The 27,168-nt window shown below is 41.8% G+C and overlaps 1 protein-coding gene across 1 annotated transcript in view; it reads right to left on the reverse strand.

The window, feature by feature from the left end:
• Positions 1 to 27,168, reverse strand: part of CFAP61 (cilia and flagella associated protein 61) — a 106,952-nt gene that overhangs the window by 10,049 nt on the left and 69,735 nt on the right. The window contains exons 19-24 of the mRNA XM_050709837.1: positions 26,120 to 26,288; positions 24,628 to 24,802; positions 19,092 to 19,384; positions 14,629 to 14,956; positions 13,805 to 13,896; positions 11,038 to 11,243 (exon numbers count right to left, since the gene is read on the reverse strand). Of these exons, the coding sequence (XP_050565794.1) occupies positions 11,038 to 11,243; positions 13,805 to 13,896; positions 14,629 to 14,956; positions 19,092 to 19,384; positions 24,628 to 24,802; positions 26,120 to 26,288 (1,263 nt within the window). The remainder of the gene's footprint in view (positions 1 to 11,037; positions 11,244 to 13,804; positions 13,897 to 14,628; positions 14,957 to 19,091; positions 19,385 to 24,627; positions 24,803 to 26,119; positions 26,289 to 27,168) is intronic.

Consider the following 27,168-nt stretch of genomic DNA (forward strand, 5'->3'; position numbering starts at 1 on the left):
CATGATGCTTGCCTTGTTGGCCTTCCCGCTGATCCTAACCCACAGGGACTCAACCTTAGCATTCCCAGCCTCGAGTTCTGCAACATCAAAACACTCCATCACTCCTTCTGTGTTGTCTGTCCCTTCTGAAGAGCCTATAGCCATCCATTGCAGCACTCCAGTCATGGGAGTGGTCCCACCACATTTCAGTGATGGCAATAGCTTGCCTGCCACGATGGCTTCCAGCTCCTCCTGTTTGTTGCCCATGCTGCATGCATTAGTGTAGATGCACTTCAGTTGGGCCATTGCCCTCTCCCCCAGCCCTGACATTGTTCCCTCAGGCTCATCTCTAAAGAGCCTCATTTCATCCCCGTCCCCCTTCTTACCTAGTTTAAAGTCCTCTCAATGAGCCCTGCCAGCTCCAATTTGATCAGTTCTCAAATATTAAGCCTTCAAAATATTCAAAGTAATTTCTTAACACATTTAGCTTCTTCAAACTTGAGATGATTTTGGCCGTTTAGGGAAGCTGGCTTTCTCATTCGTGCTTTTAGCATGTGATGGAAAAAGTTACCCTACTGCTGGTGTGCCTTTGCTTCAGCATACTTCATTCCTTCTGCTAAATTTTTCCACAATAAGAGAAAGGTGCTGCAATTACAGACACAGACTTATCCACAACGACAAACACAGACAAAACTAAACAGTTGCTCAGCTGACCTGGGGTCGAGTATACTACAGTTACACCACAAGTACCTATGAAGAGCAGGGAATTCCACTCCAAGGAGTGGGGAGAGGAAACTGTTGTGATGGGTTGGGATGGACAGAAGTACACATAAGAAGAAATGTCCCATCTTGCCAGGAAAAGAGAAGATGCATTGTTTTGGGGAAAATAATGGATATTTTTATGACTCAATTACAAAAATACTGTGATTCTAGTGGAATAAATAGAATATTTGTAGCTATATCTTGCATAAGTAGACCAGAAATCAGAGTAGAAATTCAGTTGCTGACAATATAGATACCATAAACACTGAGCATTTCCTACTACATATCAACTGACCAATAATTTGGAAAGACAGCTTGTATATATAAGGAAAAATCAAGACCAACTTGAGCTAACTCCCATAATGCAGCACTTGAAAACATTGTTCTTAATCACAAAGAACATAAAATGTTCTCTGGTTTGCAGTTTCTTAAAATTCACTTAAAATTGCTGAACAATCAAGCACAAGTTGGAAAAATGGCATGCTAATAGCAAGAATGCTATTTAACTCCTTGCTCTAAAATTCCACTCACTGAACACCCATTTGCCCAAGCATTTGCGTTACTCCTGTTGAATTCATTAATCTGGGACTGTTACTGCTCTGACCCAGAAATTAGTGAAATCAGTAGCTTTATGGACAATGAGTCTGGATCTATGATTTACTTTGTTAGGCATATTTACAAAATAGTGATGCAGTTCATTAACTTATAGGCTGATGATTCATTTGTCCTTTTTGGTAAGTAAATCATAGACAGGAAGCCTGTGTTTTTTTACTACTTTTAACAGCAGTAAAGCCTTCCACTTGGAAGACAACTGGTTTAAAACCTCTGGTTTATCAAACCCTTTTGTTTGCAGCTGAAAGAGCAAAAAACAGTGCAGTGTAACGAATCTCACAGTTGTTGCTCAAGAAAAATGGCCACTGACTCCAGCCTTTGTAGCAGACAAGGCTCAGCCCCCAATCAAAACAAAGACAAAATCAAATCAAAACAAAACAACAACAACGACAACAAAAACAAACAACACATGCACACAAACATCACACTGGGGCTACTGCAGAGACATGGTGACTTCAGTGGGATGTGGGTCACGGTTTACAGTGTTTACTGCTTGCCAGCATCTTCACTTTGCAAAGGCCAGTTATCCATCATGACTGATAAATCACTTCTGTTTTCTGCATTTTTAATATCCAGGAAATGTTACAATAAAGTGCCATTACCTGGAGGCACCGTTAGAAAACAAATCTTAGCAGCATTTGCTTCCTGTTGAAATGCTGCAGTCCTTTCCTATTCTCAGTAACCAAAAAGAGATATTCTCCATTACTTCAGCACTGGGAATTGGTGTCCAGTGCTTATTTTACTAGATAGTAGCAGTTATTGTGTATCTCATTGTCACTAAATGCTACTCTTTAAACTTCCTAAACTCTGTGCCTTTTAGAACTGATATAAAAACATTGCTGTCTGTTCTTTCTACAGGAAAATTATAGCTGACCCTCAGGTAAGGTTTATTGCATTTTTTCACGTAAGACTATTTCACATGTAATGTATTATGAAAAACAATTAAAAAGAAATTAAATCCGGCTCACAAACTCAACAAATATGCTGTGTGGAATGGTATGATTGCTTTTCTGTAATTACTTGCTTATGAATTCAAAGTTCAATCATTCATAATGGTTTGCATAATTATTAATATGAATCAGCAATGTTTGACTGCAAATTAGTGTGGTAAGACTCAGCTGACTGGCCTTTACTTACTAATTTGGACGTGGGGTTTCTTAGTAACATAGCTCTTCATTAGCAAGTTAGCTGCTTCTTAAAACTACATTAATATATAAAAACTGAAAGTCACCTAAAGGGGTCTACCATTTGTATTGATTTGCTGTGAAAGTACAGCTTTACCAGGGTACCTTGGGGTTAGCATTTAATCCTAGTAAGGAAAATAGATGTTAGTGCTTTGATAGCCCTTCATGTGTTCCTTTTTCCTTCGCTCTCTTTTCATAAAAAGCACACAATTTGTCCTCTAATTAGGCTGCAAAGTGTACTGAGTAGCATTAGTCCCTCTCAGCCATGCTCACTACCTGCCACATTTCCTTTCTGTTTTTTTTTTCATGCCTGCAGAAAATAAATCTCACTGTCTGCATGATGAACAAAAGCCTAAGGTGGAATCCCTTAAATGTAACTGCAGTGTGCTAATGTATGGGACCCAGCACATCCCGGACAGCACTGCAGTCTAGTTTTTCTCTTAATGAACAATCATGCTCCATTTTTGAAAGTCTGTTTTAAAACCAGCTTTTGTATGTAGAATGTATTTCTTGTTTAATCACTTATTATACAGGCTATTTGTAATAAATGTATATCAGTAACTAGTCCTTTAAAAAATAATACTGAAAACATCAAATGTTCTTTTTCCTAATTTTTCTATTATGCTGTGAGATTTATTAGAGCTGTGTCATTAAACAATCCAGTGTGGTATTTCTGCTTAAACTCTCATTAAATGACACTGATTAATACATTACTTTTAGCCTAAAGTACAGAGTGTTATGATGTGTGAATTGAATTTAAGCAGAAAAGGCCAAACGGTTACTTTGAAAGAAGCAAATGTTGTTCATACTGCTCAAAATATTTAAGCATTTAGCCTGAACAGCTAGTACAAAAAATTAATGTGAGCATAAATGAGCGTGTTTGAAGAGAACAGCTATGGAAACATCCAGTGGTATTATCTGCTTTTATTGTTTGTGCGCGGAATTTTCCAAAGCTCCTTAGTGAATGGCAACTTGACCCCCTTCACTCCTTGCTGTTGTGTGTTTGGGAGCCTTCTGTCCTATTGCGTATCAGTAAGGCTTAGGTTCCTGCATCAGGGATTTTTTTGGTAAAAAAAAAAAATTAGACTTTAATAGGCACAGGGCGTTACACAAGATTTAGGCACTTATGCCAATGGGGGTACCTCAAAAACTTCTACATGGTTACTGGGTAACCTTGCAAGGCTTTTCTCCTAAACATCTGGTTGTGGAGATGCCCAGAAGTATATCTGTCTAACCATGAATGAGCAGCAGAGTCTTATCTTACATATGCACTTCTCAGTTATAGCTGGAAAGTTGACATATATAATAGAGCAACATCCGAATCTCCAGGTGTTCCCCTCAAAATAGGAAGCAGGAATAGACTTACTACTTCTCAATACACACTCAGAAATTACTTGGTGCCTTTTTGTTCCTCCCCTAATCAAAACAAGAAGAAAAAAATACTTCTGAGAATCCTTCCTGTTTTCTTCTCATTTTTTGAAGAAGGGCAGTCCTTATTTTAAATCAACTAATGCAAAATTTCAGCACTTACCTAGAATTGTTTTTACTGTTTGAATCTCAATGGCTTTGTCTTTGTCAGCAAACAGTTCAGACAGGTGGAGTGGACGTGACACCCCTGCTAGACGTGTTTCAGGGTTTTATTCTGATTGCTCTCTCTTGGGCCGACTGCTGTGTGGTCCCATGGGCAGGACACCAGCATGCAGTGCATTGTGCTAGTTCGTTTCTTCCACAAGGCACGCAGCCTGTGTGCACTGAGATGGCTCCAGGATGCAAACCGAAGCCTAGTGAGTACAGATGGCTAAAACACGTTTCTGGTAAGAGCTAAATATAAATGCAGTATAAATAGAGCACTTAGTACTCTGTGTTATGTGTGATTCAAGCACTTTGCCACATCATGCATTAGTCTATCACCATGCTTTACAAACTGTAAAGTACCAGAAGCGCTTCTCACACAGCATCTTCCTAACTTCAGCGTTACACCGAGAGTAAACTCTGAATATGCCCAAGAAGAAACTTTAGAAGGGGATGGCTGATCAACACAACATTTCAGAGGGTGCCTTTTAGAAACTGGTCAGCATAATGGTGTGCCTCTGACAGGATTCCTCATCACTGTCAGCCCAAATCTGCGCTGTTTGTCCCAGCACTGCTGCCTTTGCTGCTCTCGCTGTCATGAGATAGTGGTGCTCCTTTGTCTTGTCATCAGCATTACTGCCTCATTAACGGGATGTGACCGGCATCTTCTGCAGGTCATGTCTGAAAACAAGTTCATTAATGCAGTATTACAACATCCCAAGGAGGAAAAGCACTCACACCTAATTTGATAAATAAGCTAGTTAAGTATTTTAGAAGTTAGTGGGCCAGATTTTTATGCATTGTGTTAGTAAATTTGGTTTTCATTAATGCCAAATGAAGCCTATATGAAGCACTTCTCTCTCATATTAAAGGCATGATGCCAGTGAGCATCCATTTGGTTGCCAAGTATCAGGAGACCCCGGTAATTATCTGTTCTGTACTCAAGATGCAGCAGAGGGAGATTCCACCGCTCTGTAGACACGTTCCATAACTTGGCAACTGCCTTACAGTTGCCTTCAGCTCAGGAGCATACAAAAGGGTGCAACTGGCCAGTTACATTCCTCCTTTGTGAAGCAGTGTGGAGCACTGATGACCAAAACCAAATGCACAAGCTTAAAAGAAAAAGTATTTCAGGCCTCTCCCCGCACCTGCCTCTTTTATCTTATGCTATGGGAATGGGAAGGATTTGAAGGCTTTCAGCAAGTGCCAGAGACCTCTGAGGGAAGGGAAGGAGTGTGGTGCAGTGAGTGCTTTGTGTTACACCTGCTGGGATTTGCTTTCTTTTCCCTTCAAGAAAAATCTTCCCTGTTGGGAGGAGCCTTACTCTTAGGTGCTTAAATTCCATCAGAGCCTTTTCAAGATGCAGCCTTACAGGAAATCAATAAAAACTGCAGAAATTCCTTCCTGAAGTGGATTCTAAATCTAGGTAGTAACGCTGTGAAACATCCAAGTGACATGAAAAGAATGTACACAAAATCCTCAGCTTCAGGATACTGTCTGTGGTTCCTAAGGTTGTGTCTGCCTGACGTCTGACAGTGACATCTGAAGGATGTCGCTGCTCATTTTCTGCTCAGGAACGCGGTGGCCAAAGGCCCAGATGGAGTGAGTGCGACGGCTGTGGCGGCACCAGGCAGATGGAAGAGTGACCATTGCTGATGCGATGCTGGCTTCTTGGAGCACAATGACAAGTGACAATGAGACTTTGCTCAGTCAGGGACTGTTGCCTGTCTAAGTCCCTGACAACTTGCCCGGCAGACCTTGGCACCCTGTAAAACAGCCAGAGGGATGAAGCGCATCCCCCCATGGTGCAGGCAGAAGAGACAGCTGTCTGACTGGTTGTGACCATCTTTTGGCTTAACAGCCTATTTCGTCAGCTGTTGTTTGCATAGGTAGAAACAAAAACATTGGCTCTTAATTTCATGTTTAGCTAAGTAACGGACTGGGCCACTCAGATGCTACTCTAAATTAAGATGGAGTACCTAACACATGGTAGGATCAGGCTGCAGGAGCTTAACTATAGGCAATTATTTTTGAAAAACCTGGTATCTTTTGTTATCACATTAATGTCTATGTCACTGGGATCACAGCTAAGGCAGCTGGGCATTCTGAGGAGCATTCAGTTTAACTCTGCAGTTGTAGAGTTGTACTGAGACCTCCTTTAAGGATGTCCATTTAAGGTCCTCCTTTAAGGATGTCCACAGTACCTGTCTGCCAAAGAAGGAGACAGGAGAAAGGAAACTTGAAAAATCATTAGTTCCATCAGATTCAGTTAGACCAGCCAACACAAAGCTAAAAAAAAAAAAGCATTGTTTCCCTTAAATGCATAAAAGCATTGTTTCCCTTAAAAATAGTAATAATTCAAAAGCATTTGAGACTTTCAGTGAGCTGTCAAAGTACTGTCATACAGAGGAGGAGTATTCAGCTCACTAAAAGATAACAGACTCTCAAGTGCCCTAGCGCATTTCTTAGCCATGGGACCAAGGAAATATAGTTACACAATTTTATGCTGTTTTTGTTTGTTTGTTTTGTTTTTCAGTTATTGCTCACCAGGTTTGTAAATCTGCCAACTTGAAGTCTTAGAGGCTTCTTTTAGAGGCAGCTTTTAATCATGCTGAACTCATACTGAAGTCAATGGAACTTTTCCCTCCACACAAGGAAACGTTATTTATCTCATTATTACCTTTGGTGGCAGTTTCATGCGTGCAACTGGAAGGGGTTACTTCTTCAAGTTAGCTGAATCTTGAGGGCCTGTTGCTAATGCTAATTTGAAAATGGCACTGGCCCATTACGGCCAGGAAATCCGGTATCATGGGGTTAACCTTCAGCCTTTATACCAAATGCAAATCATCAAGGAAATTCATTGCTAGGTGCAGTCTCTAATTATTTAAAAGACAATTTGCATGCTACACAGAAATAAATTGGCTCCCAGGTGACAGCTGTTCTACTGTGTCCATTCCTGGAACTAGATGCCATGCCGTGAAATCTAAATGCAGAGCAAAAGATTAAAGCGATGTACTTTCTTGCCTTATAAGAAGGCCTTTCCCAAAATACAGGCATAAAGAAAGGAGGAAGGGAACGAATGTTTCAAACCAGCAAGTTTATAAGCTTAACTAACAAACTGCAACATTTTCAGTCTACTTTTTTTTTTTTTCACTAAAAAAAGTTTGCGCTTCACAACTTGCTAGAAAATGCTGCAAGTGGGTATAGGTGTAATGTGTAGCAGTTTAAAATGATTTTTTTTCCAACAAGAGAAATTCAGCCTTAACATCAGGTTTGCGCTCACCCAGTGCTGTGAGATCATTACAGACCATGTGAACATCACCCAAACCAGTTCTTCTTTCTATCCCACACAGAGAAATCACTGATCACATTTTCATATTCCTTGCCAAAGGAAGATCAGATGCCACTTTTCACCTGCATATAAGCCTCAAGACAATCTTCATCCCACAAGAGATGCCAAAACATTTTTCAATTTCATGGTTTTCTAACAGATAGTCTTCTAATGGCTAGGTTTAACATTGTACATTGTTGCACATTGTACACATACATGTACACTCTAAGACTACATTGTATTCCCAGCCTTTTTCCATTGCTGTACCTCCTCCTGAAGGAAGCAATTTCCTGTGCTGGTGTGCTTTGCACTAGGACTGCTACATGGAGCTTACAGGCAGTTTGCTTCCTCTTCTCACTGCCTCTTCCTTTTCTTACTAGCCCTTTCACTCTGCCTTGGCAACCTTTGTTCAGCATCACTACTTAAGAAGAGCTGAAGAGATGCGATGAGGACTGATGAGCAGTGTTCCCCTGTGGCACACCTGTGATCCTGGCCAGACCACCTGGACACGCAGGCTGTGGTGGTGCCTGTGAGTATGTGGGTGCGAGAGGACCTTGACCTTGCACGGCTTCAGAACCTGCTAGGCTCCCAGCAGTTTCGGCCAATAAATAGCCCTGAGAAAGACCAGCTAAGATGCAACCAGTCTTCTGCAAGAGCTGATGACTCCTCCATTGAGTGTCTGTGCTGGCATCAGATAAAGCTGCCCTTCTTATTCTTCTTATGTTGACTGGCCTACCTCATCCTATTAACAGATCATCACTGGGATCTTCATCTCTCTTGAGATTTTTTTAAATCTCTGTGGATGTTTAGAACTTGATCTTGCTTGTAATCCCTGATGAGCTTGCACAGTGTGTAGGGATCCTGTCACCATCATGACGGCAAGGGAGGCTAATACACACTTAATTGCTTTCATGAAGAAATAAGCTGTCCATTTGGAAAGATAATGTCTCATCTCTTTAAAATCTGTGTGTGTGGCTATCAGGAGTGCGGACAGGTGCAGCTGCACTGAGGTCCCTGGGCTGGGCTACACGTCCAATGCACAGTAACATAGTGAAAGGGAACAAATGCTGGTTTTGTCAAGGTCAGGAAAATACCACTACCTGTGTCGCAGACAGAAATCCCAAAGCAAAATGACGTATTCTTCCAGATGTTGATGCTGGTGTGAAACTTGCTAGTGCATGTAACTACTGACACTAACCACATCTGGGCAAACAGCACAGGCGTGTCCGACAATGTTTGTGGTTCACAGAAAAGATTAGTTCACAGCTGTGTTTGCATATTGTAGCACCATGAACAAGGCTGATGATACCTTGCCACAACCTGAATACTGAGTTTCTTCCAGTGCTCAAAATGTATTAGCTGATCAGCTGTGAGAAGAAAATTTTCTGCAGTCTTAGCCTTTATCTCATACAATTGTGTCATCCACCTTCAGTTTCTACTTAACACCTGCTGACAGTATACTGTTTATGTGAACTTTACATTTGCTGGGTGCTATTGTTCTCTTGGAAAACAAACCCAACCTTTTCTATAAATCAATATGCCTCCCAGCAGAGGCATATTGGATCTCCTGAACTGAAATCTGTAAAGAAGCATTTTTGTCCAAGAAACTTTTAAAACCCACAGTTAAAGTTTAAGTTCATCCCATCTTCCTGTAAAAGATGGGGAATAACAAAGAATGAGGAGTCAGACTCTGACATATTTAGAATGAGGAGAGACTGCAGAAAGAGAAGTGCAAAGCATCCGAAGAAATAAGAGAGACGCACATCCAGCTGCGGTGACGCACCAAGTCCTTTTCAGGGGAGCTCACCCTTTGAGACGACAGCTGATACCACTATTCTCAAGACATGGCATACAAACCAATCTTTTGTCATTAAGTGAAAGGCTTGATTGGATTCCCTCCCTCTCCCATTTCAGCAGACATGCTCATTTCTCTGTCCTCAGCCATGTACAATGCCTTATCCATATTCCACTGAAGCTTTTTGACACTGAACCAACAGAAGTGCAAAAGCTAGAGTAAGAGGTACAGGAATTCAGAGACTCGTAAGTCCCTGTCTCAAGATACCAGGTGCTTCATTCCTACAGAGAAGTGCAACTATCAGCACAGTCAATGCAATTTAGACACAGAGGACTGTGCCATTAAAACTACATATTTCTAGTTTGTTTTGGACTAGCAGACTCCTGTCATCACACAAAACTTCTCTTGGACCACAGCGCATCCTTTACATCAAACTTTTACTAAATATTATCTAAATAATATTGTTTAATCTGAAAGCTTTACTGTCATTTATGCCTTTTTTCAAATCAGTTACAAATATAACCAAATCATGCCTTAAGACTTTTAAGGCACCACTATCAGCTTTGTATCATGATGAAATTTTACCATTTGTTCCTGTGCTTAGCTGTCTGTCTCCAAACCAGTTTATGTAAGGCAGTACTTCACTTACCCTGTACCTGTGACAATTCTTGGTCCCAAGTCATCACTTGCGAGGGATTTAAAAAAAAAATCAAAGATGTATCAGCAAGTTTTAATTACATGCTCAAAGAATTCTATCACATGAATGAAACTCAGGAAATTTTTTTGCCACGCCTGAACTCAAAAGCACTTATTTTAGCTGAGGCATAAGGAATAAACCAAGTCTGAGTTTTCAGTCCATGTAACTTGTTAAGATATAAAGTTCTGCAGTAGTAGCAGAAGATTAAAGATATGGTAGATCTCATTTTTCAAACACCCCCCTTTTTCCAAAACAACTTCTTTAATTAAAGTTTGCATTTTCAAAAGCAATGAGAATGTCTTTCAGAGGAGACAGGACATAGATCTTAGCTAGAAATAGCCAGGCTCTCCAGACTCTCCTGTTGAGTCTCAGTCCTTGCCCCAAAACGCCTAGTCCCCAAGACTGCCCTGCACTTGCTCAGGCACAGCTGGTGGAGGGGAGCACCTCAGAAAATCTGCAAGACCTGTTTCACTGCTGCAAACTGCTTTGGAGGCCTGCAAGCTGTATGGGGAACATCCACTAAGCATGCAGACTCCTGACACAGCTTTCGGCTATAAAATTAAGTAACTCCCTATGTTCATTTAGACAGACAACAGTCTACAGGATAAATTCTAGGATTTGTTTTATCATCAGCTGACAGACAAGCTAAGCAGTGTGACTAACATTATGTGTGATTTAAAACCTCCCGAGAAAACTTTGGATAAAAGTTTGATTTGAAGTGCTTAAAACACTGACTTTTAATTTTGACTTCTGAATATGAATCTTGAGTTAAAAAATAAAAAAGGATTCTTCAGACTCAGCTTAATGAGTTAAGCCTACTGACTGTTCTAAGCAAATGTTATAATGATTCTGAAATGCTCTTTCAGATGAAAGCTGTTCAAGTAAACCACTGCTCCTTCTCTAAATAAATCTGAGAGAGACAGTTCTTTCCAGGAATCTCTTCAGAGCTTGCATTGCCACTGATAATTTTGCCAAGTAGTTGAAAATATTTTTTTTAATCTATCTTGAGCTCTAAGGGAAAACAGCTAGAAGATAAACCATAAGAAAAGAAAACTATAACTCATTCAGAACATAAATTTTATGCACAACGTTGAATTCATCTTACCTGTAAAGGTCTGTAATCTGCCCTTCATTCCAGCGATAATGAAGATCATTAAGAAGATGTTCATGCTGTCCATACAAGCAAATATAGTTGGACACAGGAAAGGGTGTCTTTGAAAAGCACGTGATGCTATCTACCATGCTGTATTTGTTGATATGCATTCTAAAATAATTCCCATGTCCTGCCTTTCCAGTTATCATTTCCATACCCTGGAACACAAAATAAAAGGCAAACTATGCAGATGGAGAGAACACCTGACCTGGCATACATACAGGATCTGCTAGGGTTTCCTATTTGATATTTACCATTTCTTAAAATCCACAAACATTTTTAACCAAGAATATCCATTCCTGGTACCACAGTTTATACAACAAGATGCCATCATTTGGGTACAAAGATTTGCTCTGTGATTTAGACCTTGGTTAACTGCACAGAAACTGTGAAGCATATGACTGTGAGCACGGCATAGGCTTTGGTTGCCCAAGCCCGAGTGCCACGTGAGACACCTAAGGGTATCTGGGACATCCGAACTGGGCTGGCAGTTATGACAAAGGAACCATGGGTGACCTGTGACCTTATGGAGCAGCACCTGGAGGTCGGAAGGGATGACCTGGGGCATCTCAAACACAAGATCGCTCTGTTTAGGCAAAATCGAACCCTGTTTGTCCTTGTATTCTATATAGTGTCCATACTATTGCATACACATGGCATATCATAACTTACTATAAGATAGCGTCTTGATGAACAAAGAACACACTAGTATACCTACACTCTCTCTCCAGATTTATAAGTATATATACATACATATATATTTATATGGATATACAGGCAGTATATGCGCAGAGTCCAAATTTATGGCGCACTGTAGAAGCTATATGACAATAGGCAGAGAGTTGATATTACCACATTAATCAGTTACAAGCAGGCTTCAATGTTACAACCCACAAATTTATCATATGTCAATCATTCTGTAGTAGTCCGAGGTATGATGTGCAGGAACAGCCTTCCAACAATAAAATTACCACCAAGAAGGACACTGTCTTTAAATTTTATAAATGGCTATGCACTAGATGGTTGTCTGCAATTGCAGGAGGCTGGGCTTGATCTCTTTGGATGTTACCTTGAATTACAATTACTTTAAAATATATGCATATACATATATGACATATATATATGCATATATATACATGCACACACGTGCAAATATATACATATGACTTAGAATTGTTCTCAGTGACACCCTCTTGCTAATAGAAACAGGGCTGTCGACTATTGCTTACCTTATCACTATCAATAACAAAATAATAGTGTTAGATGTTGATGTTCAAACTGTAGCATTTAGTTTCAGCTAGTTAAATCAATTACTTAATACAAGACAAAAATGTAAAAATGTGTTTCAGATCTCACAGTGGAATGATCAAATAGCTTGAAGCTATTTTTTAAAGCTGTATTCATGTTCCAATTTTATATATCTTTAAAACCTGTTGCTAGGCTACAGTCACCTTTGTAACTTCCACATCTCTCAGTTAATACATTTCACTAGCTTCTCTTACTACTTTCCTAGGAAATTCTTTTAGGATTTACATGAAGTTTGTGGAGTGGCTTTAAAGATGTTATCTTTTCAGACAATGGGGAGTCAAAGTTGCAGCAAAAGAATTCTTATCATGTTCTATCAATTCGGAGTGACAAAATCAATTTTTCTCTCTCTGATAGTCCTTTTTGCCTCCCAGTACGTGCTGCTTTGGACAGCTCAACCTGGATCTGAAAAGCTGGAAAACAAGGTGAGCCATGCTTTGATTTCCTTCCCCCTCTAAAGCATGGATTCCCTTTTTAAAACATCATTTCTTTCTATGGACCATTGCCACCTGAGTTTTAAAATGAACACTGAAGTAGTCTTTGAGAAAACACTCTACCTCATCTACAAGAATGGGCTTGATGTAGAAATCCCTGAGGAAAAAGGTACAATGTATATGAAATAGAAGCTTGAATAGGTGCACGGTCCTTTTTGGCTTTAAAATACATGAATCTAGTCTTCATGTTTCACAAGTGAGGTTCTGCAGTAAGAGACGTGGCTCCACGTTAGTGTCATGGGAGAATCTTCCACATAGCCTAACTGCACAAAGTGCTTCCCTCTTTCGCATTCAGAGAAAGAAGACTCTCATGGTTGTAGGACTGGCTGTTTTCTAGCAGCAAAGTACACACCATCCCTTCCAGGATACATTCTTTTCCTTCTAGTCTAGAAATCAACTGAATTTCACTGATAAGACTGTGACATTTTATCATCTGTATGCATTTATGGCACCTTATTACAGAGGGAAGAGGGTAAGAGCTAAGGCTGAAAGCATATTTCAGTGAAATCTAGCTAATGCTATCCTATCTCTTCTTTATAACAAAAGTACATTTTTGGAGAAAGCCAAATGTCAGAAAGTATGGTAACGAACATCTAAGAGGTTCAGTTCGTTCTAATTCATACTGTTATAATTCACCAGCTGCACCTGATTTATATGATGCACGCAGGCTTATCAGACTCTGGATTTACTACACGAATCTGATGGCAAATACCACCACTACCTTGAAGTTCTGTGTATTACCTATGTGGTAGGAACTTCAAAAGCAATATATTCCATGTGACTGAGAAAATGACTTGTACCTCTCTAGAGAATCAAGCAAAAAGAAGGCCATCCTGAAAAAGAGAGCACTGAGGAAAAGCAAACATGATATCTTCCCAACAGAGGAAAAAAACAAGGAAAAGTTAAATAACATAACTTACATGGTCAGACAGTGCAAGCTCTACGTCCAAGTGGATGGGGATTTCTGGTTTGGAAATATGCAAGTAATTACAACCTCTGGGAAGAACACCTCCTGCCATAAATGAAAAGATGAGATTTATTCACTCATACACAGAAAAGAAAATAAAGTGTCTGTTTACTCTCCTTTTCCCAGAATGATTATTATTTTTTTAACTAAGTGTCTAAAGAGGAAAATTTATATTGTTGTTGTGGCTTCATGTTCTTTGGTACTGTTATACATATTGGTGCAGCAGCCACATCTTGAAAAGTTCTGATCATGACTGCAATAGAAATAAAAGCACAACTTGGTCCATTACCAGCAAAAATCTTCAGTGTAAGCTTTTTCTTTTTTTTTTCTTTTTCCCCTTCCTCCCAACTCCTAGACAAGTCTACAGAGCTAAAGACAAATGAGGAATGGCAAATATTAGGGTACATGGTACATTTCACATGTAATTCTTGTAAATAATGCATCCCATCTGAGATACCTCTCAGTAGACAGCATCAGTCATGTTCTAGATGCTCCTGTTTCTCTCACTTGAAAATAGAGGGAATCTAGCATAGGTTAGACAAAGCTTTTAAATATCTTGAGCTAGGTGGTGACAAGAAGAAATGAATCCTTGCATGAATGCAAGCAGAATCACTCCCTGGTATCAACTGGAGGCCCTCACCTCTCTCCACTGACTGTACAGGGAGCTTTGATGACTTTACTCATGGCTACTGAAGTGAAATGGACCTACACTGACTATATAGCAGCAAAAATACCAAAGAGGGTATGAAAGGATGGCAGAACTCCATTTTCACATACCTTTAATTTTACACCCCTTGTACATGGGGATGAGGCTATCCATGCCTTCTGGTGGCTTAGAAAAGGGCTTAAGGGTTGGATCAAAGAGATTCAGCATAGATGTAGCAAGTTCAAAGCCAATCTCTTTTGAATTGAAGTTGCTGTGTGTCCATTCATCTGCATAATATTTCCTGGAGTACTTTGTTAAAGAACCTGCAGCCCTGATACTGACATCATTAGTATGGAATTCAGTATCAATCACAAGTCTTCCATCAAAAACAAGGCAAGCATCATTAATTGCCTTAAAGGTTTCATAATCCACAGTCCTGTAGGCAAAGCTGAAAAATGCCTAAGAAGAAATGTAAGCAAATGCAGGTTATTATACATTAGTTACTGGCTAATTTCATAAATAAAAAGATACATTTCATTCTGAATGTTATTTATTTTATAAAAATAGGAACATGAAATGCAGTTGGATTTTGTATACACAGATAAATCCTTCTTATCCAATATTCATAGCAACTAAAATTAAAGCTATAAATATTGGATCAGAAGGGGAGAATTACTAAACCAGACTCACCTACTTCTGGTTAAGTAAATTAATTTGATAAAAAAAACTCTAAGATTATGTATCTCAGATAGCCTGAGTAGATGTGCACATTTTCTGTGTTAGTATATGAAACAGACTTGAATTCTTCATAAAGTTGTTTTGCTTCTTTCAAATGGTGAAGCTAAATTGAAAAACTAATTAATAGAAAAAGCACAATGTAGTTTGTATTTTAGCAGCATAACCATATATTACAAATATTTTTCAAACTGTTGTGCCTAACTGTATACCAGCAAACTATGCAACCATGGCTACCAGCACAGGCACATTCAATGAAATTGCAAGATAGGAAATTCAAATTGTTCAGAAGAAATTTCATCCTCATTCAAAGTACTGAATTTATGCCAGTCAGTGCTGTGGAGGCCAAGAAGTCTGTGAGAGGTATAAAAAGACTGAACATGTACATGAAAAGGAAAGCACTCAAATTTAATATACCTCATAGTGACCTAAACTTTGGAGAGCACATTCAAACTTCGTCAGGGCTGAAACACATCTCTAACTATTCCAGGCCTGTATAATGCTTGCTTTAGGAAGCAGATTACTCTGCACGCCCTTACTGCTTAGAGTTACCCTGCTCTCAGAGACAGGGCACAGGGCACAGGTCTTGGATGTCGGACAGACCCACTGATCATCTGGGTCAATGCAGAGACCATGGCTAAGTGAAATCCTTGGTATATCTGGCAGTCCATTTCTGAATCTGGTAATAAACGGAGCTGATACATATTCAGTACATTTTGGTTTATGGGAGTGAAAAGAGACACGACTTCCACTCTGTAAACACCGCCCCCTCTGTCCTACTGCTCAGCTTACAGAACTGGCCCTGAGGTAGGGATTTATTCCAGGAGCAGCATCTACTGAGGCCATGAGCTTGTCTTCCCCACAGGAGATTTCAAGGGCATTGAAAGAAAATAGCCCTAAATCCCTGAATTCCTCCTCTAGGTCTGAAAGAAAAAGCTAGTGATAATTCTCTTCTTTTGTCCTCCTGTGGCATCTGCCTAGTCCCTCTCCTGGGATGCCAGAAAGCAGATGAGACCCCCACTCCCCAGAATGGGAGCTGAGGCAGCACCACCACGACGAGCACCACAAAGCAGGTGGAGCTGGAAGCAGCCACCGTTTCGACCCATGCACTAGGTGCCGGTGTGGAACAGATGTGCACACAGCACGTCGTGCAAAAGGCACTGGATGCCCCAAGAGCTGCTCTGAAACCCAGTGCAGTGCGAGGGGGAGGACTGCAGGGTCTGCCAACCCTCCCTTTTTGTTGCCTGCTCTGCATGGCTCTGCATGTTGATTAATAGAGTGGCTCAGACTGCTCTCAGAATCACGTACATCTAACACATCTCTTGATGCCTGATTTATTTGCTTTTCAGCAATGTCTAAAAGTGATTTAGAGAGGCAAAAGCCCACCTGAAATCTGGAGCCAAAAACATGCTCACCGAGGAAAGAAGTGCCTATTCAGGCCAAGATGAGAGAGGTACAGGTGAAGTTAAAAGTCCTGCGTCTCCGGGGGTCTCCATGTCCTGGAGCACAAGAAATGAAGCATGGGCGAGTGAGCCTGGGTCACAGCAGCTCGGGACTGGGGGCACAAGCCCAAACCCCTGCCTGCCCCACACCTTCACCTCTGGCAGAAAGCATCATAAGCAACAGAAGCGGGAGAAGCTACAGCTGCAAACAGGATCTTCACAGATGCCTCTTACAAAGGATAAAATGATGGCTGGCAGCTCCCAACAAGAGCGTAGAACAAGAGTGTAGACTGGGCATTGACGGTTAAAAGTAGTAATGACAAAGTTGAGATATGCTTTCAGTGAGATCACATGGTGTGCAAAGGGAACAGACAAAGACTTACCATCTTGTTGCTGCAATATATATATTGTGAAGCTCCAGATCCTTTAAAAGGAGCTTTCTCCTTCATCAGTGCCCTCAGCTTTTAAAACGATTACATGACAACAAATACTCCTGTCCACAACCAAGAAATATTACTGGGCAAGCCAAGGAAAGGGTGGTGAAAGAAGTTACCGGATGAGCGTGCATTACATTACTGCCCTCATCTTCAGCAGCCCGAGACGTAACCGCATCAGGGTAAACAGCCATCAGGAACACATCTGTCGCTTACAGTCAGCCTCAGGGAGGACACAGTTGTGACCAGGGTAAAGGAATTACCCAATTACACCACCACGGAGCTGTCCTAGGGACTGAAGGCAAGTGTCAAATGCTTACTGCCAGCTGGACAAGCCAGTCAGGAGAAAAGGCACAGGAGAGGGAAGCCAAGAGAGCTGGAAATTTTAGCACCACTGGTGAGGCAGGCACACAGCAGCAGAGGAGCTACAGCCTCTGTGCTTTTTGTATATAAACAGGTAATGAACAATGTGCAGCTAAAGAAAGGCTAACCATCTAGCAGATCCAAAATCAGGGAAGCTCTGGCCGGTGTCCTGCCTACTGACAAGCAGGACAGTGCCACCGGAGGGGAGAGGAGGGAGGGAGGGAGAGAGGGGACCGCTGCAGCCTCCAGGCTGGGAGCCATCTGTCAGCCTGGTAGGGGAAGGAAGGAGGCTGCTGCATTTGAGAAAGAGGATATTTTCTCCTGTTGTTTTTATCCTACAGGACTCTACAAATTAAACCCCTAAGAACTGCCAATCAACAGTTGACATTGGCTCAAATCCTAAAAGGCCCAGCGCGGCTGCAGTGCCAATTCCTGCACAGCCTGCTCCCTGGCAGACACAGATGCTCGCTGGAGCTCCTGTCCTCCTTGGAGCCCGTCCTCACAGGCGGCTGCAAGCCCCGCAAGACAGCTGAACTGGGTTTGGAGAACAGAAAGCCCCCAACATCACAAGTAACTGCATGTCCCTCAGCTTAGAGGCCGGGTAAGACCGCAAGAGGCAAGAGCCATGACTGGAGAAAGGACAGGCAAGGGGCACAAAGGGCAAGAGAAACAAACCACGAGGAAATGGGGTCTTGAAGGAATGGCACAGGCCACACAGGAAAGGTGATGGGAAAGAGGCGACGGGCTCATGGGGAGGTGGTGAGTGGATATTAAGTTACGAAAACCAGATTCACATCTCTGTGGAAGAAGAATAAAAATAGAGGGATTTTAGGGAAAGAGGGGAGAAACTGAAGATCTGCATATGAGGAGAGAGCAAGAGGAACGTCGCTACTGATATGGTGATCAAAGGTGACTGCCAGTGGATAAAAGTGTTGTGCAAGGTCTTCACCTCCTTCAGGAAAGGCTAAGATATCCATACATGGAAAAGGACTGGGAAAAAAATGATTTGGAGGGACCACCGGTGGCTGGGGACCTCTCTGGGGGTGCTACGTGGTCCCTCCTTTCCAGAACTACAGCAGACTTGAGGCACAAAGGAGCCTGCAGGCAGTGGGGATGTGCTGTGAGGGCCTTAAGGCTTCCTAAGGATGCACGTTTTAAAATGACTCTACTAGAAGCTCACTCACACAGATTAAGCCCAATGATGAGAAACAGGGCTGCTTTGCCCATTGGGAAAGGTTAAAAACCATCTCAGATCTCATGGATGTGTGAGTGTGTGTATGTAATTTACCTAGATAAGGTAGATGAACAAAAATGTAGTCATTAATGGTGAGGGAGAAATTTCTAGAATTATGCTGAAAACGTATTAGGAGTATTTCTCACTCAGCAGTGAACAACTACTTGTGAGTCAGCTGACTAAAATACATTTAAATCCAAATCAGTCAGGGAATTAACAATGGTATTATTTGGATTTTTACAAAACAATCCTTCAGACTAATAATTGAATGCTAATTCTTCTAGAGACAATGAGAAAATAGATAAATCAGCAAGGGACTATCATGATTTGATGGTCTTTGTCTTAAAGAACAGACTGAAGGAAATACAATGAAAGCATATACTTACCGAACACTGCAATTTGAATGGTTTTGTATTAGTAGTGAAAGCAGCACAAGTGATAAGGTCTGGGTCGTCGCCTTTGCTCCACTGTGCCAGGATACTGTCATAATAAACAGACACACCAGCCTCTGACAGTGCCTCCTGAACAGCACTTTCGATTTCACTGTTGTTAAGGCAAGTAACATTTGAGCTGAGTGGAGGCTGCACGAGATGTATGCGAGAACCATTAATTCCAAGAGATAAGAGGGTTTCTACCGTGGTGTAAATGTCAATTGTATTCCCATAGACAATGACGTTCCCTAAGGGGGAAAAAAAGGGGGGGGAAATTTCTAAGATGTACAATGAAAACCTTATTAGTGTAACTCAGATGATAATAACACAAAATTGCTCTCTTTGACCCTCTTATTTCTCTGATGCTATGAACCAAACAATGTTACCTAGCAACAGTAGCTAAGATAATTTAGTGAAGAATCTGTACAAAACATCCCACAAAGTAAGCAAGTACTTAACACAGAAGTATGCCATTCATTTTGACCCCATAATTTGAAATTATTTTGATTGAAAATCCTTTGGGAACAAAAAAAAACCACCCATTTTTATTTTCTTCTCCTCTCTCTCCTCAATTTTGCTCAGTTTTGCTTAGTCAAAGCACTTACTGGAGGGACATGGGGAACAGGAGCAAATTAAATGCATCATGCAGAAAAACATACACAAACTAGAAAGACCAACATAGAGAAAACCAGGCATTGTGCAGTACAGGAGGTCACCAGCTCTGTGGCTTCCTCTTGCCAAGCCTCCATCTCCAGACAGCGGAGAGGCCCCTGCGGACGCAGTCCCGTGCTGCTCTGCGCAGGTGGCTGATGGGAGGCCCAAAGGCCTGATGCTGTGCTGCGAAGCAGCCCAGCCAGAACTGCACACTGCTGGGAAACCAGCACGTTCGAGGCAGACGCTTGTGACAGGTATGAAAGCAGCCTTTGGATATCACTGCTCCTTTCACAGTGCATTGCCACTATTTCAACCAGCTCCATCTTTACCCTCAGGCAAAGGGAGCTCTGATTCAGACCTACACTTCCCACCTTTCAAGGGAATGCCTTTCGCTCCAAAGCCGCAAGCTGTTTGGTAGGATCCTGCAGCATTTGCCCACTGAAGCGGTACCACTTGAAACTGCGTAATTAAAGACGAGAGCAAACAGGCGAGGATGGGAGGTAGCAGGTTCTGTAACTCGCAGCCCTCCTGGCAAGGGGGGAGGCAAACCTGGATACGTCGGGGCATTTGTGTGCTTTATCTAAGGTCAGTGTAATATAAAGCACTAAGTACTCATCTGAGCAAGGCCCGAAAACTGCTCCTCTCCTCCCTGCCCTCTCTGTCAGAATAGAAAGCATCGCCAGGCTCTCCAATCTGCTCCGCCTTCAGGTAACCCTTGCAAAATGACACAGCTTTTGTAGGACAGACTGAGAACTCCCTTCTCAGTGGCAACAGGGAATAAGAAGTGCTTACTGTGGTGGTTTTACTCGGGTGGGCAGCCAAGCTCCACCACAACCACTCTCACTCCCCCTCCTCAAAGAGTAACAGGGAGAAAATACGATGAAAAGGGCTCAAGGGTTGAGATAAGGACAAGGAGATCACACAGTAATTATTGTGATGGACAAAACAGACTCAGCATAGGAGATAGTAAGATTTATTGCCTATTACTAACACGCTAGAGAAGCAAGAAACAAAGGAAAGAAACCAAAAGCACCTTCCTCCCCCATCCACCCTCTTCCACCTCCTCCCCCGAGCGGCGCAGGGGAACGGGGGAATGGGGGTTATGGACAGTCTATAGCGCTTCTTCTCTGCCACTCCTTCTCGGTCACTCTTGTCCCCTGTGCTGTGGGGTCTCTCCCACGGGATGCAGTCCTTGCTGGACTGATCCGGCATGGGCTGCCCACAGGCAGCAGCTCTTCAAGAACTGCTCCAGATATGGGTCCGTACCACAGGGTCCATCCCTCAGGAGCAAACTGCTCCAACCTGGGTCCCCCACAGGCAGCAGCTCCTGCCAGGTCACCTGCTCCTGCGTGGTCTCCTCTCCATGGGCTACAGGTCTGCCCTGGAATCTGCTCCGGCAGGGGTCTTCCACAGGCCACAGTCTCTGTTGGTGCAGGTCCACCTGCTCCACCGTGGTCTCCTCCATGGGCAGCAGCGTGGAACCCTGCTCCACCGTGGTACTCCATGGGCTGCAGGGGGACAGCCTGCTTCACCATGGTCCTCACCACAGGCTGCATGAGACTTCTGCTCCGGTGCTTGGAGCACCTCTCCCCCTCCTTCTTCACTGACCTTGGTGCCTGCAAGGCTGTTCCTCACTCCTCTCACTCTCCCAGCTGCTGTGAGGTGCAGCATTTTTTTTTCCCCTGACTTAAATATGCTTTCACAGAGGCGCAAAACAACATCACTTATTGGCTCACCTCTGGTCAGCAGTGGGGCCCTTACCAAACATGGGGCAGCTTCTAGATCCTTCTCACAGAAGCCACCCCTATGGCCCCCTGCTACCAAAACCTTGCCACGTAAACCCACTACACTTACCTAAGGTGCAGCCTAGCAAAGTGTCATTCTGACTCTAAGGCATGAAAGTCTGGGCAGCAGAGAGATCTTCACCATTTGGTGGAACCAGCCTCCTCAGGGGGAGTTCAGTGATTGCATTACATGTTGGCATTTCTGTATATACAAGATCAGATTCCAGCCCCACATTTCTCAAGGAAAATTAAAATTCTGTTTTATATGGTAATATTTAATACAACTACATTGGATTAAGGAAAGCAATGCTCCTTTACTGACCTCTTGTAAATCAACAATTTACGGTTTCTGCTTATTACAATATTAGTGGCTTTTTAGATTACAGTGCTAGTAGTCAAGGAACTACTGATATTCATTATGGACTGAAATTATGTTCACTGGACAGATAGCAATTCCTCAGGATGCTTTTATTATTTAACTACATGAAAATGTATCTATCTGTGAGTAAACATAATAATCTTCCATGGAAAAAAGCAGCCATAAATAAAGACCACTAGAGTAGTTTTATTATTTATTACTCAAATGTCAGTGTTCTGCTGCAGAGCAGGCTCATTCATTTTCCACAAGTGGAAGCACAAGATTTCAGTGACCCCAGCATGACCTGACTCTTTTTAGTTTGCAAAAGCTAAAGAAGAAAACCTGTATTAGCTAAAGCATCAGTGTCTCTGGTTGGTGATTCAGGCACTGGAATTTTAATACGATAGTATTCCTACAAACATGCTTTTAATAAGGCAGTAAACTATGTTTAGGTAAAGAGAAAAAATAATTGCTCGATTTTGGGCCATTAAAACAGTTTTGTTCCTTACTTTACTCCCATCCTACTTTTTATTTTCATGGAAAGTGCAGTGCTAATAGGAGATGAATTTCAATTAGTTACAATTACAGTTGTAATAGGTTACATGCGTTAGGTGGCTGGGTTTCATCAGGGAAGCTAAAGCACCAGGGCTAGGGGCTGGTGCTTGCCCTGCTCTGGGCCCCAGGCAGCAGTCGGCCCTTCCCGAGCTGCCGGCCCAGGAGTGGGCAGCTGCGGAGCAGTGAAGGATGTGGCTCGCTGCTTGTCCCACGGGTCCTCCAGCATCGCCTGCTGCTCAGCACATGTGATTCCTCCTGCCAGCCTGCTACCAGGTTGATCCTGCTCCGCTTAACTTTGGTAAAAAAGCACCCGCTGGTTTCAACCAGAATGAAGTGGTACCCAGCATTTGCACGGGAAAAAAAAGGCAGTTTAAAACCTCTACTCTAACTCCTAATTAAAAGCCGCTCTCAAAATCAGTGCTACCAAACGAAGTTTTCATCCAATTAGGCTAATAAGACTCACACGGTGAAGTTCAGTGATTAACACTTCCCTTCAAAAAAAGCTCCAGAACTACCAGTGGTCTTGGAGGTATACTCATCCCCTCTCCTGTCCAGAGCTTTTCCTCCTCAGCCCTCCATGGAGCTGGGGCAGCTGAGCACAGACCCATGCCCTGAGCCCGCTGTGCCAGCTGCCCCAGCTCTGGGGGTGTTGCTCCTGGCCCCGGCCCTAGCCCAGGGCTCAGTCCCACAGGACCCTGCCGCGTGCTTCCAGGCACCCTCTGGCAGGAAACATGCCTCAACACAGCAGAAGCCGTAGATTTAGCTTACAGCTGAAGACATGATAGTGCCTAACGAATATATCCATCTTTACACCACAGCAAAAGCCAGCAGCAATACTGAAATTATTAATATTAACTTAGTATTAATAAAGGTGCATTGGTCCCAAAAGAGATGAGGTGTAGTAAGACTGCTCTTGTGCCTGAGGAGCAGTTCTGGGTGCCTTGCATCCTGGACGCTGGCTCCTTCTCAGCTGCATTTCTGCTCAGGTGTGTTGGAGCACATTCCAGGACTGGGCATGCACAGATTTACATGAAAGATGAGCAGTAACAAATAGGGAGAAGCAACCACCTCATCTGTTTATGCAAACGCAGCTGTGCATGTCAGCAGGACACTAGGCAAAACCATACAGACTGCTTTATTTACATGCCTGAGGCCAGGAAGCTATTTGAGGAAAACGTGACCTGAGACATTACCATGTTTATTGTCTTCTGACCTGACCACAGCCAGACTTGGAGGATGATAAAGAAACCTCCAGTATCTTGAGAACTTCCTTAAAGGTCTGCCAAGCAAGACACAAACTTAGCAGACCATGGCAAATAACTATCAATTTTCATTATTCTACTCTCTACCAAGTAAGCCAGTTCAACTACATTTTTAGGAAATTCTTGTTGCATTCAATTGACAGGAACTTTCTACAAAGACAGCTTTCCTCCTCTGAACTCTGCCCTGACTCAGATCTGGCACAAAGAAGAGATGATACGTGAGTTCATTCACTGTTTGATCTCTTTTTCTGCAGTCGAAAGAGTTTAACTCAGAAGCCTGGATGATACCAGGTGTTTTCTATAGCATGCACATTCAGTGAATATATGAACAACACACACATGAGCAGGCTCAGGAAATACAGGTATGATGGACAAAAACCTGCACAAATGTGTGATGTAAAGGGATAAAAGAAAATACAGGGAGCCTGCAGTTCTATGTGTAAATCTGTAACTGATGCAACAGAACACAGAGATGACAGGTACTGAAAAAAAACCCACCTCCCAATTTAGACCTGTTTTCTTCATGTTATGCCTTGAATCTAGGTATTTTTCTATACAACATAAAAACACACTCACTAATTAAATTATTATTTAATTGTCAAATTAATGACTCTAACTAGCTTTGCATTTGGGATTCATTTTGTTTTATATAATAATTATAGATAATTAATCTATCTCAAGCTTTTTTTTTTTTTTCCTAGCTAAATATACTGGGTATCAAAAATGACAACAAATTTTAAATTCATCTGGAAAACAAAGCACAGCAGATGAAAGACTTTGTTGGAATTAATCAGGCACCAATCACACCATGGAATTAAGGAAAAAATAAGCCTAGAAAACATTTCTGCAAATGTGCGTGTGTTTACCAAAACCCCTACCTTCTGAGTTGACGATGTTTTCTTCCAGCCAGTGCATTGCCTTTAAGCAGTCCTGATCGTCATTGAGAGTAAAATGATTGGAAGGGACTTTCCCTGTGTATCTCTGTGGCCATTCACTTAGGACATCTCTGTTAGTTGGGAGTTTACTGACATCTGCTCCAGTAGGAGACACGACCTGGAACAAATGAATGAATGAATATATGGCATAAATCTTGGAGCACTGCTAAGAAAGATTTTTAAAATCAGCTCTATGTAATAAAAAAGAAACCATATGATAAAAATAATTCCTTCCTTCCTTTTTTATTTTATAGAGCTTAGAAGTAAGAATAGATGTTGCTTTCTTCTTGAAGACAGATAAAACCTGAGTTTTTTCTTGCTTCCTTATTTTTCTTTCTCCTCCAGTGTAGCTATTTCCCACAACTTATATTGCAAATTAGAGTTGCCTCCAAATATCTTTTTCTAGGAGCACTTAAAGTCATTCAGACCATACTTTAACTTCTGTTTCATCCCTGATGAACAGTGAACATAGATTGTCATTTGAAGTGTGTCTCAACTCTGAAGAGCGATTACAGAAAAAAATGAGTTTTTCTTGCTCCACAAATCTGTTGCACACATGTTGTCCTCCATGTAATGCAGAAGTTTCATGGAACATGCCCCATACCCATTTCAAAGTCAATAGTGCAATCACAATTAAACTAATGATACAGAACTGGAAGAAACTATCTAGTACACAGAGGTCTGATTCAGCAGCAAGACAGAGCTCTCAGTTCTACCCCACACAAGTTCATTTTACACACACTCTCTTCTGAGACCTGCACTGCTGCTGTAAACCAGGGGAATGGCAAAATTGCTTTAGTTGTCACCAAGGCTAAAACAAAGCACCCCAGCTGGAAAACTGGTCCTTCTCACTCTTGAGCCTTCACTTCCCAGGATTGTGTCCCCCAACATAAATGCTGTGAGACTCCACTGAATACCATAGGTCACCTTCCCTGAAGCATTTTATCTCACTTGAAACACAACTGTGTGCTACAATAACATACAGCACCTTGTAGGTGCCTAGGCATGGTCATCATGAGAACTGAGTAATTAATTTGATAAGGAATTGCCTCCATTGCCAAAACTAGGTCAAATGGTGTTACACCAGCTGGAGTTAAGTCTCCTGTGGCTGGGGCCACATGTTGTTTGGGCCTACTCTTCAGTGGGTTTAATGGTCACAGAGGCAAAATACTGGCAGCTTTGCTTAATATCTGGTACTGAGCAGTGACTTTACTTGTAGAAAAATTTGTAAATCTCCCTCTCTTATCTGCTCCAAACTCTATAGCTGCACTGAAGCAGAACAACCTGCCATGCTGTAGGGCTGCTTTCTGGTTATACAATTGCTATGGAGTACTCTACTCCTTTGCTGACCACAGAAATGCTCTTCACTCTAAAAAAATGTTTTCTTTTTTTTCTTTTTTTTTTTCTTTTTTCTTCACTCTGCACACAATCTTACCTGGTATTTCTGTCCCATGCAGAGAACAAGGTAGTCATACGGTACTTTTCTCTGCTTGGAAATAACTATATATTTGGCAGTGCGATTTATGCCAATCATTTTACCAACCACAATGTTAACCCAGGAACAAAGTGACATCTGTGCATAATCTTCATCATTAAAACAGTGGCTGTGAAGAAAGAATATCTGTAAGTGACATTTCAGCAGCTGACAGCAGGCATTAATTAGACATCTGGTGAGTTAGCCAAAGTCCCCTAGTGGTTCAAGTCTGTTCTCTTGCTGTGAGTTTACTGCAGCCTATAGTAAAAGATTAGTCATTATGGAATACTCAGTTACAAATTGACAACTTTCTGCTAAAACCGAATAATCCCTCCCAGCACTGGGCCATACAACCACATAATTTAAAAACAAAGTCAGAAATAAATGCTTTACGTTGCTTTTCATTTGCAGCTTGATGTGAGGAGGAGACTTTTGCACATGCAAAGAAAATATTTTAATAATCCATTTTTTATCCTATTCTAGATTCTCATGTTATTTTTTTTTCACTTGTGCTTCATTTGGTACTCAGCTTCACCAATAGCAGATATGGTGAGACGCAAATACAATTATGGCACCACTGGTATTTTAACACCTTTGTACCAAAGTGTTAGTCTGAAAAGTTTAAAAATAAGTAGAAAGGTAGTAAAATGCTTGTCAGAGGTGAAAGAGGAAGGCAGGGATATCCATTTTTTTTCTTGGTGATCTATTTCCAAATGAACTTTTCCAAAATATAAGAATGAAAGATGCTGGAAACTCACTAAAATGACCCCTACCCACAAACTTTCAAAAGTCTGTAAAATGCAACTGAATTCCTCTGCAAGATGAACCGAATATTAACAGGCATAAAGGAGAAATTATCATACTGGTTATCCAAAAGAAAACAAAATTGGCAGGTTTATGAGGGAAATGTGTAGATGTGAAAAACGCTACTCTTCACTAAGAGAACTCACGGACATGGTTTAGTGGGTGATATTGGTGGTAGGGGTATGGTTGGACCAGATGATCTTGGA

Source organism: Cygnus atratus, chromosome 3, assembly GCF_013377495.2.
Source record: "Cygnus atratus isolate AKBS03 ecotype Queensland, Australia chromosome 3, CAtr_DNAZoo_HiC_assembly, whole genome shotgun sequence".
Lineage (NCBI taxonomy): Eukaryota > Metazoa > Chordata > Aves > Anseriformes > Anatidae > Cygnus > Cygnus atratus.